The sequence below is a fragment of the Oryctolagus cuniculus genome, chromosome 9 (assembly GCF_051225735.1).
Source record: "Oryctolagus cuniculus isolate XC-2025 breed Fujian yellow rabbit chromosome 9, ASM5122573v1, whole genome shotgun sequence".
Taxonomy (NCBI): domain Eukaryota; kingdom Metazoa; phylum Chordata; class Mammalia; order Lagomorpha; family Leporidae; genus Oryctolagus; species Oryctolagus cuniculus.
Genome location: NC_142875.1, coordinates 99,961,298 through 99,979,307, shown reverse-complemented (window position 1 = coordinate 99,979,307; position 18,010 = coordinate 99,961,298). Strand labels below are relative to the sequence as shown.

The 18,010-nt window shown below is 54.2% G+C and overlaps 1 protein-coding gene across 1 annotated transcript in view; it reads left to right on the top strand.

Moving 5' to 3' along the window:
• The first annotated feature begins 3,320 nt into the window (after positions 1–3,320).
• CACNA2D4 (calcium voltage-gated channel auxiliary subunit alpha2delta 4) overlaps positions 3,321–18,010 on the top strand; it is a 109,009-nt gene continuing 94,319 nt past the window's right edge. The window contains exons 1-8 of the mRNA XM_089303316.1: positions 3,321–3,496; positions 6,818–6,899; positions 8,289–8,405; positions 8,903–8,962; positions 10,319–10,481; positions 10,854–10,985; positions 16,086–16,146; positions 16,707–16,857. Coding sequence (XP_089159442.1) covers positions 3,321–3,496; positions 6,818–6,899; positions 8,289–8,405; positions 8,903–8,962; positions 10,319–10,481; positions 10,854–10,985; positions 16,086–16,146; positions 16,707–16,857 — 942 coding nt within the window. The remainder of the gene's footprint in view (positions 3,497–6,817; positions 6,900–8,288; positions 8,406–8,902; positions 8,963–10,318; positions 10,482–10,853; positions 10,986–16,085; positions 16,147–16,706; positions 16,858–18,010) is intronic.

Below are 18,010 nucleotides of genomic sequence, written 5' to 3'. Positions count from 1 at the left end.
CTTAGGCCTGGCCCTGCCCCAGCCATAGTAGCTATCTGTGGAGTGAATCAGGGTATGGAAGATCTGTGTGTGTATGTGTGTGTGTGTGTGTGTGTGTCTGTGCCTGTCTCTCTCTCATTCTGTAACTCTGCTTTTCAAATGAAAATAAAATAAATCCTTTTTTAAAAAAAGACAACAGCATATATTGTTTGTAATTGCACTCATTTAACATCCACTATTTTCCTAATTTCTGTCTTGGCCAAACTTCTATGAAAACCAAGTTCTCTGCTAATAATTATTTTTCATTTATTTATTTGAAAGTCAGGGTTACACAGAGAGAGAAGGAGGCAGAGAAAGGGGGTAGGATCTTCCATCCACTGGTTCACTCCCCAATTGGTCGCAATGGCCGGAGCTGCACTGATCCGAAGCCATGAGCTAGGAACTTCCTCTGGGTCTCCCATGTGGATGTAGGGGCCTAAGGACTTGGGCCATCTTCCACTGCTTTCCCAAGCCGTAGCAGAGAGCTGGATCGGAAGCGGAGTAGCCGGGACTTGAACTGACGCTCATATGGGATGCCAGCGCCACAGTGGCGCTTTACCCTCTACACCACAATACGAGCCCCTGCTGATAATTTTAAAGAGTTCCTCAAAAAGTTCATGGAAACTGGAATTAAAAGTAAGTTTATGGCCAGCGCCGCAGCTCGCTAGGCTGATCCTCCACCTAGCAGCACCGGCACACTGGGTTCTAGTCCCGGTCGGGGCGCCGGATTCTGTACCGGTTGCCCCTCTTCCAGGCCAGCAATCTGCTCTGGCCCGGGAAGGCAGTGGAGGACGGCCCAAGTGCTTGGGCCCTGCACCCCATGGGAGACCAGGAGAAGCACCTGGCTCCTGCCTTCGGATCAGCGCGCCGGCCGCGGCGGCCATTGGAGGGTGAACCAACGGCAAAGGAAGACCTTTCTCTCTGTCTCTCTCTCTCACTATCCCACTCTGCCTGTCAAAAATAAATAAATAAATAAATAAATGTAAGTTTAGGGGCCAGCGCAGTGGTGTAGCGGGTAAAGCCGCTGCCTGCAGTGCCGGTATCCCATATGGGCGCCGGTTCGAGTCCCGGCTGCTCCACTCCAATCCAGCTCTCTGCTATGGCCTGGGAAGGCAGTACCAGATGGCTCAAGTCCTTGGGCCCCTGCACCTGCTTGGGAGGTCCGGGGGAGGCTCCTGGCTCCTGGCTTTAGATCGGTGCAGTTTCAGCAGTTGCAGCCATCTGGGGAGTGAACCAGCGGATGGAAGCTCTCTCGCTCTCTCTCTCTCTCTCTCTCTCTTTCTCTCTCTCTGCCTCTCCTCTCTGTGTAACTCTGACTTTCAAATAAATAAATAATTTTTTTTTTAAAAAAAGTAATTTTACAGGGAGGTGTTGGGTGTCCTGGTTAAGATGCCGCTTGGGATGCCTGTGTCTCCTACCTGAGCGCCCGGGTTTGGGAGCTGACACGACTTCTGATTCCCGGTTTCCTGCTCACGCACAGCTTGAGAAGCAAGTGATGGCTCAAGGCCTGGCCCCTTTCAGCCTGTGGAAGGCTCAGGTGGAATTCCCGACCTCCGCGTCAGCATGGCCCAGGCAAGACAGTTGCAGGCATTTGGGAAGTGAATTGGCAGATGGACAACCTCTGTCTGTCTTTCTCTCCCTTTCAATTGAATGCAAATAAATACGGTTATGATAACTAACTGTATAAAGTAAGTTTATTGAGATACACAAACTTTTGAAATCCGTGCGTGACTTTTTGTAATACACATTTTGCATGAACTTTTTGAAGATCCCTCTTTTGCATGGATTTCTTTCTCTCCTTTTTTTTTGCACAAGAAATAAACTCATCTTTTAATTCCATTTCCACCCACTTTTTGAAACATCGCTGTATTTGTTTCACCTTGGAAGAACTTCTGAGACTGGCTGCTAGCTCAGTGCTTTGCAAGCCTCATCTTCACTTCCCCATCACATCCGGCCAGTGATGGACGCTGCAGGACACAGCCACCACCTGGCCCTGCCCCTGGCCCTGCCCTTGGGAGTTATGATGCAAGGCATTCTGGGCATTCCCAGAGGCCTTTCCTACGCAAGGATGGCAGGAGACACCTTGTCTGCGCATGGGACGGGACTTGAGTGACGAATGTATCCCACCAAGACCAAAGCAAAGATTTTCCCAAGTTACCTGGATCCCCCAAATGTCCACAGCCACCCAGACATCACCCCACCTGGGGCAGGCAGACAGAGGAGCCGGCAGGATGGAGAGGGACGGAGGTCTTGCCCGCTTGGGGTTAAACTGTCTGACTTCTGTGTGTGTTTGGCCACAGGAACAGGTTGCTGGGCCACTCCCGAGGAAGGAGCCTGTGGGATGAGAGGCCTCGAGCTTTGTCGGTTTCTCAGCGAACGCGAAGTCCAGGAATGGGGCCAGCACTGTGGCGCAGCAGGTTAGGCTGCTGCCTGCAACAATGGCATCTCATGTGAGTGCCGGTTCCAGTCCCGGCTTCTGGCCTATGCCGGGCGTTGTGGCCATTTGGGGAGTGACCCAGTCTCTCTGTGACTCTGCCTTTTAAACAAATAAATAAATCTTAGAGGGGGGGAGGAAAAGTTCAAGGAAGAAGGGACTTATCAATGTATTTTGATGCAAAAAAAATCAAGTGTAATTTTTTCCATAAAGCACATCTTCCATGAACTGTTTGAGGACTGCTCACGTGTCCCTAGGCCAGGGCCAGGAGCAGGTGAGATGTAGGGGTGCTGTTGGTGCTGTTTGTGATCTGGGCATGAAGCACCAAGCCTGGACATGTGAGCCAGATCCCACTCCCAGCCTCCTTGGGCCCCTGTGCCTTGGGACCCCTGCAAAGCACAGCTGACTGCGTGGCCCCCTGGATCACGCTAAGGGATGGACAGAGGGTTGGTGACAGCAATCGGTCAGCCCCAGCAATGCATGAACTTGACCATTATCTTTCTCCTTGTGAGTCCAGATGTTGCTGTGCAAGCCCAGGGCTGCCCCTGTAGAGCAGAGGGGTGCTATGGCCCCTGATGGCAGGGGCTGAAACCAGGATAATCCTGCTGAGGTCACGCCCAGCCCTCCCTCCAACCCTGGCCCTGCTGTCAGGCGGGGATTAGAGGAGAGGCCAGTGGATTAAAGGGACTCATTCTGTCAATGCCTCTCCTGCTGCAGGCCCGCTGGCCGGAGAGGCAGGAAGAGCCCTCCTCCTGCCAGGCCTGGCGGGGTCGCCCAGCGATCTGGGTGTAGGGTAACAGACTGCGTGACCTCAGGGGGGGTAGGGGGGGTTCTTGCCTCTCCCCAACCTGATCCCAGCAGGAGCACCATGCCTGGACTCCCCTGGCCCCACCCAAACCTCAGCCCCCCTCACGGCGGCGTCCCCTGCTGCGGGCGGCCAGGGCCCTGGGCCCTCCTGCGGGAGACAGTGATCATCTTGTGGCTGCTGCTGTCCAGCGCGTCCCTGCCCCCAACCTGGGGGCAGACCAAGATTCCTCTGGAAACGTAAGCATCAGGTGCACCCCGACCCCAGGCCCTCCCGCTCCCTTCCCATGGGCAGACCCCAGCTCTGCCGCTCTGACCCTCTTCCCCAGGGGCTTCTGTCCTGCTGGGCAGACCTTCCTGTCCTCTGGATGCACTGCTGGTTTGGGAGTCTGCGGGCAGTAGGTCATGGGGGCAGGGCGGGGAGGTGGGGGAGGCATAGCCTCCTGATGCCTCCAGCTCAGATCCACCCAGCCAGCTACCTGCTTTATCCCACGTCAATGTGACCTCCCCAAGGGCCAAACAGGTAATAGGTCTTTACTTTATTATTATTTTATTTTCTAAAGATTTATTTTATTTATTTGAAAGGCAGAGTTATATAGAGAGAAAGGCGGTGGGGGAGGAGAGAGAGAGTCCACTGGACCACTCCCCAAATGGCCACAATGGCCAGGGCTGAGACAGACCAAAGCCAGGAACAAGAAGCCTCATCCAGGTCTCCCACGAGGGTGCAGGGACCCAAGCTCTCGGGCCATCTTCCGCTGCTTTCCTAGGCGCATTAGCAGAGAGCTGGATTGGAAGTACAGCAGCCGGGACATGAACTGGTGCCCATACGGGATGCTGGCATTGCTGGCAGTGGCTTTACCTGCTATGCCACACTGCCAGCCCTGGTCAGGCAGTTCTAAACCCAGAGCCTGGCTCCTACAAACAGGGGGGAGCTTTTTCAGGAACCAGGTGACATTGGACTTAGGCTTAGGACTAATGGAGGCCTTGGACTTGCCTTTCTATCTTTCTGCCTCTTTGCAGGCCTAGATTCTACACTGTACTGTTAAGAGGAGCTCCCTGGTCATGTACACTTTGGTGTGAATTTTAATCACAGTGTGACCCTTTGTCCAGGATGGGGGTGGGGGTGTAGACCTCTAATGCCCATTAGAGAAATTTCCAACAGGTGTGGGAGCAGAACACTGTAGACCAATGGGTGCCCCCTGCCTAGTCCATGGCGGGGTCAAGGTTCCTGAGCCCAGCCGGACAGTCAGGCTACTGTAGGGCAGCTACCAGCTACCTGCCTTACCAGACGCGGGGAGCAGGAGCAGGCGGTGCACACTTGTGTGTAGCCTTGCTGGACTGTGGCTTGCGCCATGCCCAGGGCTCTGAGCCTGGCACTGTGTCCAGCCTGTGCCATCTCTGGTCCACACTGCAGGTCACTAGAGTGAGTGACTTTGTAGCCGGGGGGACATAGGATGAGAGGATGGACACCCCCAGTTCCCAGGACCAGCGAATGGATGTGCCAGAGTTTGAACTCAAGTCAGCCTGGCCTCGGCATTCTCCGTGACCCCCACTGGCAGCCTAGGCAGCGTGTACTGCTGAGGGGGGTGCTGGGAGCAGCACACAGCTTCTAACAGTAGGGAGGCAAACTCCAGGGTTGGGCGGCGGTCCAGGAGAGATGGCTGGGAGCCTCGTTGTCACAGGGAAGGATGCTGAGCAGACCCTGATGGTCTGCACACAGACCTGCCGAGCAGCCTGAGGTCCATAAACTGACCCCAGCTGGGTCATGCACCCTGTGGGCTCTGCCCCCACCCAGGCCCTTGGCCTGAGCCCTCCTCGCTTTGCCACTGTATCCTACTCACTATCCTGCTTCAAGCCCCGACCCCCACTCACTTCCTTCCCGCTCAGCCCTCGGCCTCCAGCAGGTGCCCAGGCTTCCTCGGCAACCCGCTCTGAGTGAGGTCACCAAAGGCCTGCTGCTTGCTGATCCAGTAGACATTTCTGGTCTCATCTCTCGGGACCCCATGGCTTTGGACATAGCCTCCCCACTTTGTCTGGAATCCCAATGTCTCACCTTCCATAACCCTGCATCTCCTGGTTTTCTTTGGGTACTTGGGTTCCCCACCATCTCCTTGATACCGCCCACCCTCGGAATTTCAATGCCTACCCCCATGCTGAGCGCTGTCAGCCCCGTCTCTGCCTGTAAGACTCACACACCCGGTGCCCGTGAACATGTCTTCCCAAACATCATGAAAAGTTTTAAGTACAAGTTTGTATCTTTCAAGAGAGAGTGTGATCGGTGCCTTCTAGAATTGTGCAGTGCACAGCCTGCCCTCTGGCACTCTGCAGCCTTGCAATAGAAACTCACACTCAGCGTAGCCCAGACTATGCCCATGACCTTCCCCCCACCCCAGCTTCCTCCCCTCGCTTTCCCCATAGTTCCAGTTTCATTCAACGCCATCAGCCTAGCAACTCAAGCTGGAGACCAGGAAGTCATTTTTGCCCGCAAGCCGCTCTGTGCAATCTACCTAGAAATCTATTCCCGATCTCTTCGGCAGGCAGGACTCAGATCCCCTCCCCCAGGGAAGCCTTCCCTCGTCACCACTAGCCTGTCTGAGCTCCGCTGGGACTCCTTCCAGCTTGCACCGGGCTGTTGGTATAGGAAGGGTCTTCCTCCAGCTGGGGGGTTTTGGGTGAGGACTGGGTGTGGCTCCCCCGGTGTGGCACAGAATAGGGACTCAGTAAATATTGAGGGAGCGACTGAAGCAATGAGCACGCAGACAAATTGCTTTTACTCCATCCAGAGAGCCTCAGACGTGGTGCTGTATCCCCAGCCCCAGGCACCTGAGCCTGCTCCAGATGGCGGGACCTTAGAGCATTGCTAGAGGGTGGGCCAGAGGATGCCCTCAGCTGAAGCAGCTCAGAGCCTACTGCCCGCCTCGCACCTCTTGCTGCCTCTGTGGCGGCTGGGACCTGAGCAGCGGCCTCTGGGGGAAGGATTCATCAAGGAGCCATGGCAAGGCCTGGGTAGTTCCTGTCTCATCCTTGGAGTATCTGGCCTGGCTTGCACTGCCTGCCGCCTCTCTGTCCTCCACCCTCCAGCCAGAGCCCTTGGGGACTTGGGGTCAGGCTTGGCTCTGGGCTCTGCAGCCCCTGCCCATGCCCCTCAGCAGGAAACCCCCGAGGCCACCATGAGCTCAGCGGGGCTCCGGATCTCCTGTCCTGGCCAGGCCCACAGCTTTAGGGACAGTTCCTTGAGTGGCATGTGAGAGTGTGTATGTGCATGTGTGTGCACGCATGTGTGTGAGGGGTCTTCAACAAGTTCATGGAATATTATGAAGAAATGTGTCCAACTTCAGAATTTTCTGCAGTGCAATAAACTGAACTTCTTATTTCATTGTCCTGTAAACATGTGTGTGCACATGTGAATCTCTGTGTGTATTGTGTGTGTGTGTCTCTGTGATTGTGTGCATGTGAATCAGTGGGTATGTATGTGTGTAGACATTCGGTTTGCATGTGTATGTCTATGTGCATGTGGGTCTGGGCACGTGTGTTCACACATGTGCTTTCCTCGTCCGGCAGGGTGAAGCTGTGGGCGGACACCTTCGGCAGAGACCTGTATAACACGGTGACCAAATACTCGGGCTCCCTCTTGCTGCAGAAGGTCAGTAACCACCTCCGGGAGCGCCTGCGCGGTCCCAGGCAGCCAGCCTATGGCGTCTCCGTCTTCACAGGGACGAGGCGCTCTCAGTGGCACCGCTGTGAGGGGCCTTGGAGATCATCTAATCCAACCCCCTCGTTTTCACATGGGGAAACTGGGAGAAGGCGGGCAGGGGAGGAGCAGGTCTCTCACCTGTTGGGGAGGGGCAGGCAGGAGCAGCAGGCGGTGGAGCCTCAGAGCACAGGGCCCAGGGGCTGCTCAGGTGGAAGGAGCAGGTGGGTGGACTGCAGCCCCCGGGTCGAAAGCACAGCCCCCTCCTTAGTTATTGTTACAGCACGGGCAGACCTACGGCTGGCCGGTCCCCTTACCTCCAGGTTTTGTAACTACCAGGGCAGCTGCACCAGCTGCGAGCCCGGCCCCGCGGTTGCTGTGCGCTCAGGGCTTTACTCTCACCGCAGCTCCACAAGGCTGCCCATCTGGCAAATGATGCTGGTTCTCTGGATCTGACGCCTGCCTCTGACCACACTGCAGCTCCTCCCCTCCTCCCAGGCTCCGCCCTGGGAGCAGGCCTAGCTGGGGAGCCCCCAGAAGTGCTGGCTAACACCTCATCTCCCACGCGGAGCGCACACCTGCATTGCAAAGCTCCGCCCCGTTGATTTGCACTTGAGCGCCCTCCCCAGGCCCAGGGCAGGAGGACAGAGGGGCAGTGGTGTGGCTGTTCTGGGTGGGAGTGTTCTTCTCTAGGGTCTATGCCCTCTAGACAGTTCTCTGACGCTATGTAACTGCTACAGCTTACAAATGAGCACGTGCCTGAGGTTGCAGAGCTGGGTCAATGGCGTTCGTTTGTGATGCACACCCTCGGGGAGATGGCGTCAAACAGGCCCACTGAGTAAACTGGAGCCGGTTCTCCAGGCTCTCCCAGCCCACCGGCAGCTTGGCAGGCAGCCATCGGCATACCCTGAGCTGTGACTGTGTCCAGAGGGTGAGAATTGAGGTCCACGTGGATGTGTGCAGGCCTCAGAGGAGCACAAAGAACATGGGCGTGGAGGCCTGGGACACCTGACCTCTGCAGGCTCCCTGCACACTGGCTGTTGACCTTCGTCAAGTTCATTGACTCCTCTGGGCCCCAGCCTACTCCCTTGTTGAGTTGTTAACCAAACATGTCCAGAGGCCCTGGGACACAGAGGGCAGTGGAGAAGAGGCAGCTGGTGTTTATTGTGGTACTAACATTATTACCGGGGAGATTCCGCAAGGAGGTGAACGCGGGCCTTGCATCCAGTTGAGAGAACAAGGTTTCACCTGTGGGAGCGCGGTCACGGAGAGAATGGAATCAGGTGCAAACAGCCTGGTCCAAAACCATACATGGCCCCCTCCCCCACTTTGCCTGGGCAGAAATACAAGGACGTGGAGTCCAGCCTGAAGATCCAGGAGGTGGATGGCTTGGAGCTGGTGAGGAAGTTCTCGGAGGACATGGAGAACATGCTGCGGCGGAAAGTCGAGGCTGTCAAGGTGCTCCAGCCAAGCGCCCCGGCCCCGTCTCCCCTCCTGTCCCCCCTGCTCCCCAGAGGGCAAGGCCAGCCTCCCCAGTCCTTTGGTCTTGGGTGGCCCAATTCCTGGCTGGGTGGAGCAGGAACCATGAACGCCCAGCCCCACAGTGCCTACTGGCTTACCTCCACCAGGTTCCCACAGGCGTGGGAGAGACACTGCACATCGGGGAGGGGGACACCAGGCCTGGGGGTGTCCACTGAAAGAATCCGCTGAGTGCAAGGTGCGCATGCACCTCTGCTTCCAGATGTCCGGGTGCCTTCGGAGCTCCTGGGCACCACGAAGCTTGGGTCCTTTAAGGCCAAAGGGGAAGAGAGGAAGGGGGAACAGAGGAGAGGAAGCGGGGAGCCTTGCTCTGGGCGCGTACCTGGGAGTCGTGGCCGGGCTACATGGTAACGTCATGGCTGACTTTCCGAGGACCCCTTTACCCATTCTCTCTCCTGCTGTGTCCCGCCTCTCAGAGTCTGGTGGAGGCTGCCGAGGAGGCCGACCTGAGGCATGAATTCAATGCATCTCTGGTGGTGAGTCCTGCTCCTGCCGCTGGTGCCAGGAGGGTTCCATGACTGCTTCCTCGACGCCCACCGAGAACGAGATACCCAAGGGAAGCCGGCTTTCTAGGAGGAGAAAGTGCAGCTGGCCTCGTGGCTCTGGAGATTCACAGTCCAAGATCGGCAGCCCCAGTGGTCAGGCGTCTGGTGTCCCGAGGCAGCAGGGCATTGCCCACGTGTCTATCTTTCCTAACAAAGTTGTCAGGATGCCCTTGTGGGGCTCAGCCCACCTGATCAGACCCCAAAGGCCCCACCCCCTCAGTGCTAATAACCCACATGGGATCTGGGGGGACACGCACACTAATATCCAAGCTGTAGCATCACAGGGGTGATGGCTGCGGTGTATAGCAGGGTGCTGCAGGTGTACAGCAGCAAGGCGCTGTGTTCTTGACCCTGAGAATCTCACAGATTGAATAACTCCAGCACAAGGCCTATGGCAAGTCCAGACAGGTCTTGGGGCATTATGGGATACAGACTAAAGGAGGGGAGGGGCCACAGAAACCCCTGCAGATGGAACCATATGAGGAGAGAGGTGTCTGGGCGAGGACCAGAGCAGGCACAGAGCAGGGATCTCTAGGCTGAAGGAGAAGACACAGAAATAAGAAGTGGAGGCAATAGTGGGTAGTCAGCTCCATGTGTGCGGAGGATGGTGAAGAAGAAAGTGGCCTGGGAAAGGTAGGCTGGGGGCAGATGGTGGGAGCCTTGAATGCCAGGGTAGGCAGGGGAGGAACACAGCAGGGGCAGGTGCACCTTTGCACGCTGATGCTGACAGTGGCACTAGGAACAGGGAGCTAGGGGGCCAGGGGGTGTTGCAGCGACAGTCCTGGTGGGTGTTCAGGGTGTGACCCCGGGAGTGACAGGCAGGTAACTCATACACACCCTCCAGCAGTGCACGAGAGGCAGAGAGTCACCTGCTGCTCCTCCGAGAGGCTGAGGCCCCTGGCCTGGAGCCCCCTCGGACCCCCTCTGGGTCCAGGGGCCCTGCCAGACTGGAGGAAAGGCTGGCGCTCAGGAAGCTGTCTTTATCTTTGTCTCCCTATGAGTCAGCCGCTGCCCGTCTCTGGCTCCCACTCCAGCTGCATCACGCACTGAACCCAATGGAGAAGAAATAGGACAACTTACACAAAAGGCTCATCCAATCAGCCAGCTGCTGCGGTTACCTGGCTGTGTCCTGTCCCCACGTCACCCCAACCATTGTGGGGACCCTCCCCATGCCACTGCCATCTGGTCCCCACCCTCTGACACCACCATTTCTCTCTCTCTCTCTCTTGCTCTCGCTCTCTCTGGCTCTGTGCGCCACTGGGTCTGGCTGTCCCTGTCCACCCGCAGTTTAACTACTATAACTCAGTCCTGGTCAACGAGAGGGATGAGAAGGGCAACTACGTGGAGCTGGGGGCCGAGCTGGTGCTAGAGCCCAATGCGCACTTCAGCAACCTGAGGGTGAACACCTCGGTCAGCAGTGTGCAGCTGCCCACCAATGTGTACAACAAAGGTGGGTGCCCCGCCCGGCTGGGTGCTGGATAGCACAGGGCGGCAATGGGGTGGGGGTAGGAGGGCTTTTCACGATGTTGCCCCCATTTCCTGGCAAGCCCCATGGGGTCATAAATGGCCTTTGCAACCTGCTTGACTGAGGATGAAGACGGAAAGGATTCTACCCAGGCCTGGGCTGCAGGGAACTCCATGTGGCTGGGTTAGAGGGTGTGAGCATGGCTGTTCAAGTGAACTGTGCAGGACATCACTGCAGGGTTACGTGTGTGTGTGTGTGTGTGTGTGTGCACGCATGAGGCTGAGCCTGTGGAGGTTTGATCACTGTTGGTGATGACTCAGTTTCCCCTATGGTTCCTTCTATAATCTCACCTTTCAGACCCGGATATTTTAAATGGAGTCTACATGTCAGAAGCCTTGAACCCTGTCTTCGTGGAGAACTTCCAGAGGGACCCTACCTTGACCTGGCAGTATTTTGGCAGCTCAACTGGATTCTTCAGGATCTATCCAGGTAGGGGCATTGGCGGCATGGAATGGACGGTGGATCCCAGCACTCCGTCCCACAGTGAGTGAGGCCAGCCTCCCAGCCAAAGGAGCCTCCAGCCCACCCTTGACCCTCCTCACCACAGCTTGCTCATAGAGAGTTCTTGAGTGGCAGATGAATGATGAAAGTGTTGAACAGCCACTGGCAGCCCACGTTAAGCCTCTGTCCTGAAAAACACCATGGGAGATGCAAGGGAAGGCAAAACAATGCTTTGTTTTCAGAAGGTTACATCGATTGGAAAAGCAAGGCGTCCTCACGGGAGATGTCGCACAGCCGTATAGGAGGTGTCACCAGTGCTGTGTGATCGGGGGCCAGCCCCCCAGTAAAGGTGGAGAGGGCAGCCATCCGCCATGGGCTTGCAGGAGCTCTGTCTCCTTTCAATTCCCATGTGGAATAGGGCACCTCCACACTTCACACCCCACCAGCTTTGTATTTCAGCACATTGTCCAGAAAGCCTTAAAGTTGCCCCATTTTCTGAGACAGGAATCACAAAGGCCCTGAAGGACCACTCTTTGTCCGTGGTCCTGTGGCGCACGGAGACCTCAGAGCTTGGGCTGTCCCAGTGTTTGGCATGCCCCACCTCACATTTCTCTGCCAGAAATACACAGCCAGCCTTGGGTTCCACCTCTGGTCTCTGCAGCCTGAATGAATAGGTCCATCCCTCCTCCATGCCACCTCCGGAAGGCAGCCCCTGACCCCTCACGTCCTCTACAGGGCACAAGTGCTGCAAATACAATGGATCTTCCAGAAGGGCATGCAAAATGTGCTTTATGAATATACTCGGGCCGGCGCCGCAGCTCACTAGGCTAATCCTCCGCCTTGTGGCGCCGGCACACCAGGTTCTAGTCCCGGTCGGGGCGCCGGATTCTGTCCCGGTTACCCCTCTTCCAGGCCAGCTCTCTGCTGTGGCCCAGGAGTGCAGTGGAGGAGGGCCCAAGTACTTGGGCCCTGCACCCCATGGGAGACCAGGATAAGTACCTGGCTCCTGCCATCGGATCAGCGTGGTGTGCCGGCCGCAGAGCGCCGGCTGCGGCGGCCATTGGAGGGTGAACCAACGGCAAAGGAAGACCTTTCTCTCTGTCTCTCTCTCTCTCTCTCCCTGTCCACTCTGCCTGTCAAAAATAAATAAATAAATAAATAAATAAATAAATAAAAAAGAAAGAAAACACTCGGGGGGCTGGTGCTGCAGCATAGAGGGTAAAGCCGGCCATATGGGCGCCAGCTGGAGTTCTGGCTGTTCCACTTCCAACCCAGCTCTCTGCTGTGGCCTGGGAAGGCAGTAGAAGATGGTCCAGGTCTTTGGGTCCCTGCACCTGCACAGGAGACCTGGAGAAAGCCCCTGGCTCCTGGCTTTGGATTGGCGCAGTTCCAGCCGTTGCAGCCGTCTGGGGAGTGAACCAGTAGATGGAAGACCTCTCTCTCTCTCTCTCTCTCTCTCTCTCTCTGCCTCTCCTTCTCTCTCTGTGTAACTCTTTCAAATAAATAAATAAATATTCAAAAATAAAACACTGCATAAATTTCAAATTTTTTGTACCAAAATAAATTTATTTTTAAAAAAAAAGATTGATTTATTTGAAAGGCAGAGAGAGATCTTTCATCCACTGGCATCACAAGTGGTGTCAGCCCACTGCACCACAACACCAGCCCCTTTGCTGTAGCTCTTGATGATAATATATATTACAGTTCTTAAATAGTGTATAGTATGCATTAATAGTATAAATTACAGCTCTTATATTTTTATCCAAGCGGGCAGTCTGTGTCACCAGCTAACAAGTTAAGTGCACTTACATTTGTTGTAAGTATTGATATACTTGAGGTACTAGCGTCTTATTTTTAAAATTTCTACTCATCCCAAAGCTACTTGTTTGTTCTTTCTCCTTTTTATCTGTTTTTAATAAATAAATCTCTTTTTTAAAAGATTTCTTTAAAATTATTTGAGAGATAGAGTTACAGAGAGAGGTGGAGGCAGAGAAAGGTCTTCCATCTGCTGGTTCACTCCCCAAGTGACCACAGTGGCCAAAGCTGGGCTGATCTGAAACCAACAGCCAGTAACTTCTGGTTCTCCCATGCTGGTGCAGGTGCACTTGGGCCATCTTCTACTGCTTTCCCAGGCCATAGCAGAGAGCTGATCAGAAGAGGAGCAGCCAGGACACAAACCGGCACCCACATGGGATGCTGGCACCAAAGGTGGAGGCTTAACCAACCACGTCACTGCGCCGGTCCCCTTTTTGTCTATTTAAATGAGTAAGCTTTTACAATAAATCTCCTCTGGCCTCATGATTTCTCATTTTTATTCTATCAGTTTGAACCTTAACCCTCTATTTCTGTTCTTTCAGTACGCACTCTTGCAATCTTACCAGACATAATTAACACAACAAAAATGTTACAATTAGAATATTTTTATTCTGCTCTCATTCACAGAGGATTTTAGAACTTTGGTGCTTCCTTCCCCCATCCTGACTTCCTGTCTGTTGCCATCTCATACTCGAACTCCTCACCCTGCAATCAGGCACCACCACTGCTCTCTATACACGAGCATGGCCTGTTGTTTACTGTCTTTGTTCACCATTTACTTCCTGAATCCCGGGCTGCCTTTCCCAGCCCATTTTTGTTCTTCTCCATGTAAGTCTTCCAGAAGTTTCTTTACAAGGACTCTTGGTGATGAACTACTTCAGTTTGTGTTTATCTACACATGTTCCTTCTCATCCTCCCTCCTGAGTGATAGCTTTGCTGGGAATGCAATTCAAAATTAGCAGTTCCTTTCTCCACACCTTCAAACTGTTTTCCCACTGTCGCCTGGCTTCTGCTGATGTTGAGAAAATCTGTTACCACTTGAAGTGCGGTTCCTTTGTGGATGTCTTGCTCTTTCTGGCTGCTTTCATTTGCCTTTGAAGTCCTGGAGTTTCACTACTGTGTCTACATGTGGATGTCTGCTCCGTCCTGCTGGGCTGCTCCGTCCTGCTGGGCTGCTCCGTCCTGCTGGGGCTGCTCCCTGCTTCCTGGCTCTGTGTCATCATGAGTGGGATTTATCAGTTCTAGAACATTTGCCTGCATAGTCTCTTTCACTACTGCTTTTCCTTCTCATTCTCACGTTCCTCTTTCTGTGTCTCCAGTAAGATGTATATTAAACCCTTTCATTCTAGCCTCAACAGGATTCTGGATACATCTCCCAAATATGAATTTTCTCATTATCTTACCCATTTAATCAATTTTTCACCTGAAATTGTTTTTAAGATTTACTTTTATTTATTTGGAAGGCAGAGAGAGAGAGAGAGAGAGAGAATCTTCCAACCACTGATTCACAACCCAAATGGTCACAATGGATAGGGCTGGGTCAGGCAGAAGCCAGGAGCTCAGAACTCCATCCAGGTCTCCCATGTGGGTGCAGGGGCCATCTTCCGCTGCTTTCCCAGGCCATTATGGGGAGCGGGAACAGGAGTGGAGAAGCTGGGACCTGTACTATACGCGCATATGAGAAGTCTGCAAGGCCGGCACCACGGCTCAACAGGTTAATCCTCCGTCTAGCGGTGCCGCCACACCAGGTTCTAGTCCCGGTCGGGGCGCCGGATTCTGTCCCGGTTGCCCCTCTTCCAGGCCAGCTCTCTGCTCTGGCCCGGGAGTGCAGTGGAGGATGGCCCAAGTGCTTGGGCCCTGCACCCCATGGGAGACCAGGAGAAGCACCTGGCTCCTGGCTTCGGATCAGCACGGTGCGCCGGCCGCAGCGGCCATTGGCAGGTGAACCAACGGCAAAGGAAGACCTTTATCTCTGTCTGTCTGTCTGTCTGTCTCTCTCTCTCACTGTCCACTCTATCAAAAAAAATTTTTTTTAATTAAAAAAAAAAAGTCTGCATCTCAGGTGGTGGCTTAACCCACTGCACCACAGCGCCAGCCCCATCAGTTAAAAATGTGTAAGGCTGTGTCTTCGTTCCTGATTGTCCCTCATTGTACACTCTTCTTGCTTCGACGTGTTCTTCTCAGACACTCCTGTTCCGTATCCGTGTCTGGCAGTTCCAACATCGGGGACTGACAGCTCTTGGTTCTGCTGCACCTCCCCCCCAGGGGCCTGCTCCTTCTGTGTTGGGTAGTCTTTGCTTGTGAGGTTGTGCTGCTCTGCAATCTGCGGAACCTGCAGTCCTGTTTGAGAATCCTCAAGAGGGTTCACTTCTGATTCCACTTGGACCCACAGCTAGGACCACCAACGCCCTTGGCTAAGATTGGGAGTAAGAGCCAAAAACCTCAGACTCAGCTTCTTTTCTTCATTGCTGTTCCAAGGATCGAATTCCCCATGAGCATGGCACTATTAAGAATGTGGCTTTGGGGCCAGCGCCATGGCACAGTAGGTTAATCCTCCACCTGTGGTGCCAGCACCCCATATGGGCACCGGTTCTAGTCCTGGCTGCTCCTCTTCTGGTCCAGATCTCTGCTATGGCCTGGGAGGGTAGTAGAAGATGGCCCAAGTCCTTGGGCCCCTGCACCCACATGGGAGACTAGGAAGAAGCTCCTGGCTCCTGGCTTTGGATTGGCGCAGCTCCAGCCATTGCTGCCATTTGGGAACTGAACCAACGGAAGGAAGATCTTTCTCTCTGTCTCTCCCTCTCACTGTCTGTAACTCTACTTCTCAAATAAAATAAATAAAATATTAAAAAAAAAAAAAAAAAGAATGTGGCTCTTGTCCCGTGTAGGTCTAGATGTGACTCATGTGGCTACAAAACTGCCCAGTTCTGGTCTCGCTTCCTTCTTTCAAGGCCTTTGCTCCTGGCTGTCCTGGCCTCTACATTCACCCTTGGAACTCTGTTCTCATTTGCTTGGTTTCAAGAGAATTGTCCCTGAAAATCTGTCTTTTGGGAGACCAACAATGCCTGCAAAGGTACCCGCCATCTGCAGTCCAACTGCAATGGCCTTGGGGATTTGCTAACGATACTGCGACCATTTTTTTTTCCTATCCCAAACACAACTCATTAAAATTTCCCCCGTTTTCATTTCTGTAGTTTGAGCCCAGTATTCCCCATTATGAGAGTCGGGGCAACCTCACTGAGCCAGTAAGACAACCAGCCTTTGTTTCCCCAGGTATAAAATGGACACCTGATGAGAATGGAGTCATTGCATTCGACTGCCGAAACCGTGGCTGGTAAGAGCCCCTGGGGACAGGTCTCTGGACCTGGCATTTCTCTTAGAGGGATTCTGCCCGGCTCTCCTCTACTCCCCTCCACCCACCCCTCATGCCGTTTGGGTTAAACCTGGAGTGGGAAGAGTTGCCAGCTGCACTCCTGCTCCCCCCCCCCCAACTTCCCCTGCTCCAGGCCTCGTCCCATTCGCCCGCACTCACTCAGCCTGCTGCTGGGGCACTGAGCTGTCTCCAGACCTACCCTCTGTCAGGCTAGCCTCTCCCTCAAGGCCCCTTTTCTGGCAGATTTGTAGCAGATTCTAAGAGCAGAATCCAGATCCCACCCCCCACCACTCCGTTCCTGCTGCCAGCCCCTCAGGGATCCTAACTGGTCTAAACCAAAAAGGACGAAGGTCACCTCTAGGACTGCCCATCAGGTGGGCAGTCCCAACCACTGCCTTTGGAACTGGGTTGAGTGACAGAGTATTGACCTGAACCCTGGGTGCCCTCGGACCAGAATCCAAATATAAGTAACAAGACTTTGGCTTTCCCATGCATGGCCTGTGCTTTTCTTCCCACTAAAGGTACATCCAGGCTGCTACTTCTCCCAAGGACATAGTGATCCTGGTGGACGTGAGCGGCAGCATGAAGGGGCTGAGGATGACTATTGCCAAGCACACCATCGCCACCATCTTGGACACCTTGGGAGAGAATGACTTTGTTAACATCATCGCCGTGAGTGTTCTTTCTGCTTGCGCACCGCTCCCCCATTGCTCCAGAAAAGTCTTTCCCCCACTCTGAAAGGATTCTTCCTCCGGGAGCTGGGGCTCCTGGCCCACGCCAGGTTCTGCCCAAGGATGGGCGTCAAGGGGTCCATGAGTTCCCGAGTTCTGCATGAAAGGTCAACATCTGTCTGGCTGAGCCCACATCTTTCATCCGTTTCCAAGAAGACTCAGGATCGAACAAAAGTTGAGGGCCACTGGGCCAGGAAAATGTCCCCAGACCAGGGTTGAGGGAGGAGTTTTATTCATTTATGTATCTTTTTTTTTTTTTTTTTTTTTTGACAGGCAGAGTTAGACAGTGAGAGAGAGACAGAGAGAAAGGTCTTCCTTCCGTTGGTTCACCCCCCAAATGGCTGCTACGGCCGGCGTGCTGCGCCAATCCAAAGCCAGGAGCCAGGTGCTTCCCCTGGTCTCCCATGCGGGTGCAGGGCCCAAGCACTTGGGCCATCCTCCACTGCACTCCCGGGCCAGAGCAGAGAGCTGGACTGGAAGAGGGGCAACCGGGACTAGAACCCGGGGTGCTGGCACCGCAGGTGGAGGATTAGCCAAGTGAGCCATGGCGCCAGCCTATTTATTTTTCAAGATTTATTTTACTTATTTGAAAGAGAGTTACAGAGAGAGGTAGAGCCAGAGAGAGAGAGAGGAGAGAGAGGTTTTCCATCTGCTGGTTCACTCCCCAAGTTGCTGAGCTAATCCAAAGCTAGGAGCCAGGAGCCTCCTCTGGGTCTCCCACGTGGGTGCAGGGGCCCAAGGACTTGGGCCATCCTCTGCTGCCTCCCAGGCATACCAGCAGGAAGCTGGGTAAGAAGTAGAGCAGCTGGGACTCAAACCAGCACCCATACAGGATGGCAGCACTGCAGGCTGGGGCTTTAACCAACTGTGCCACAGCACTGGCCCCTTTATGTATCTATATTTAAGATTAATTCGTTTGAAAGCCAAAGTGAGAGAGAGAAAGAGGGAGAGAGAGAGACAGGGACATATCTTTCATTCCCCAAATGGCTGCAACAACCAGGGCTGATCCAGGCAGAAGCCAGGAGCCTGGAACTCCATGAGGGTCTCCCACACAGGTGTCAGGATCCCAAGCACTTGGGCCATCTTCCACTGCT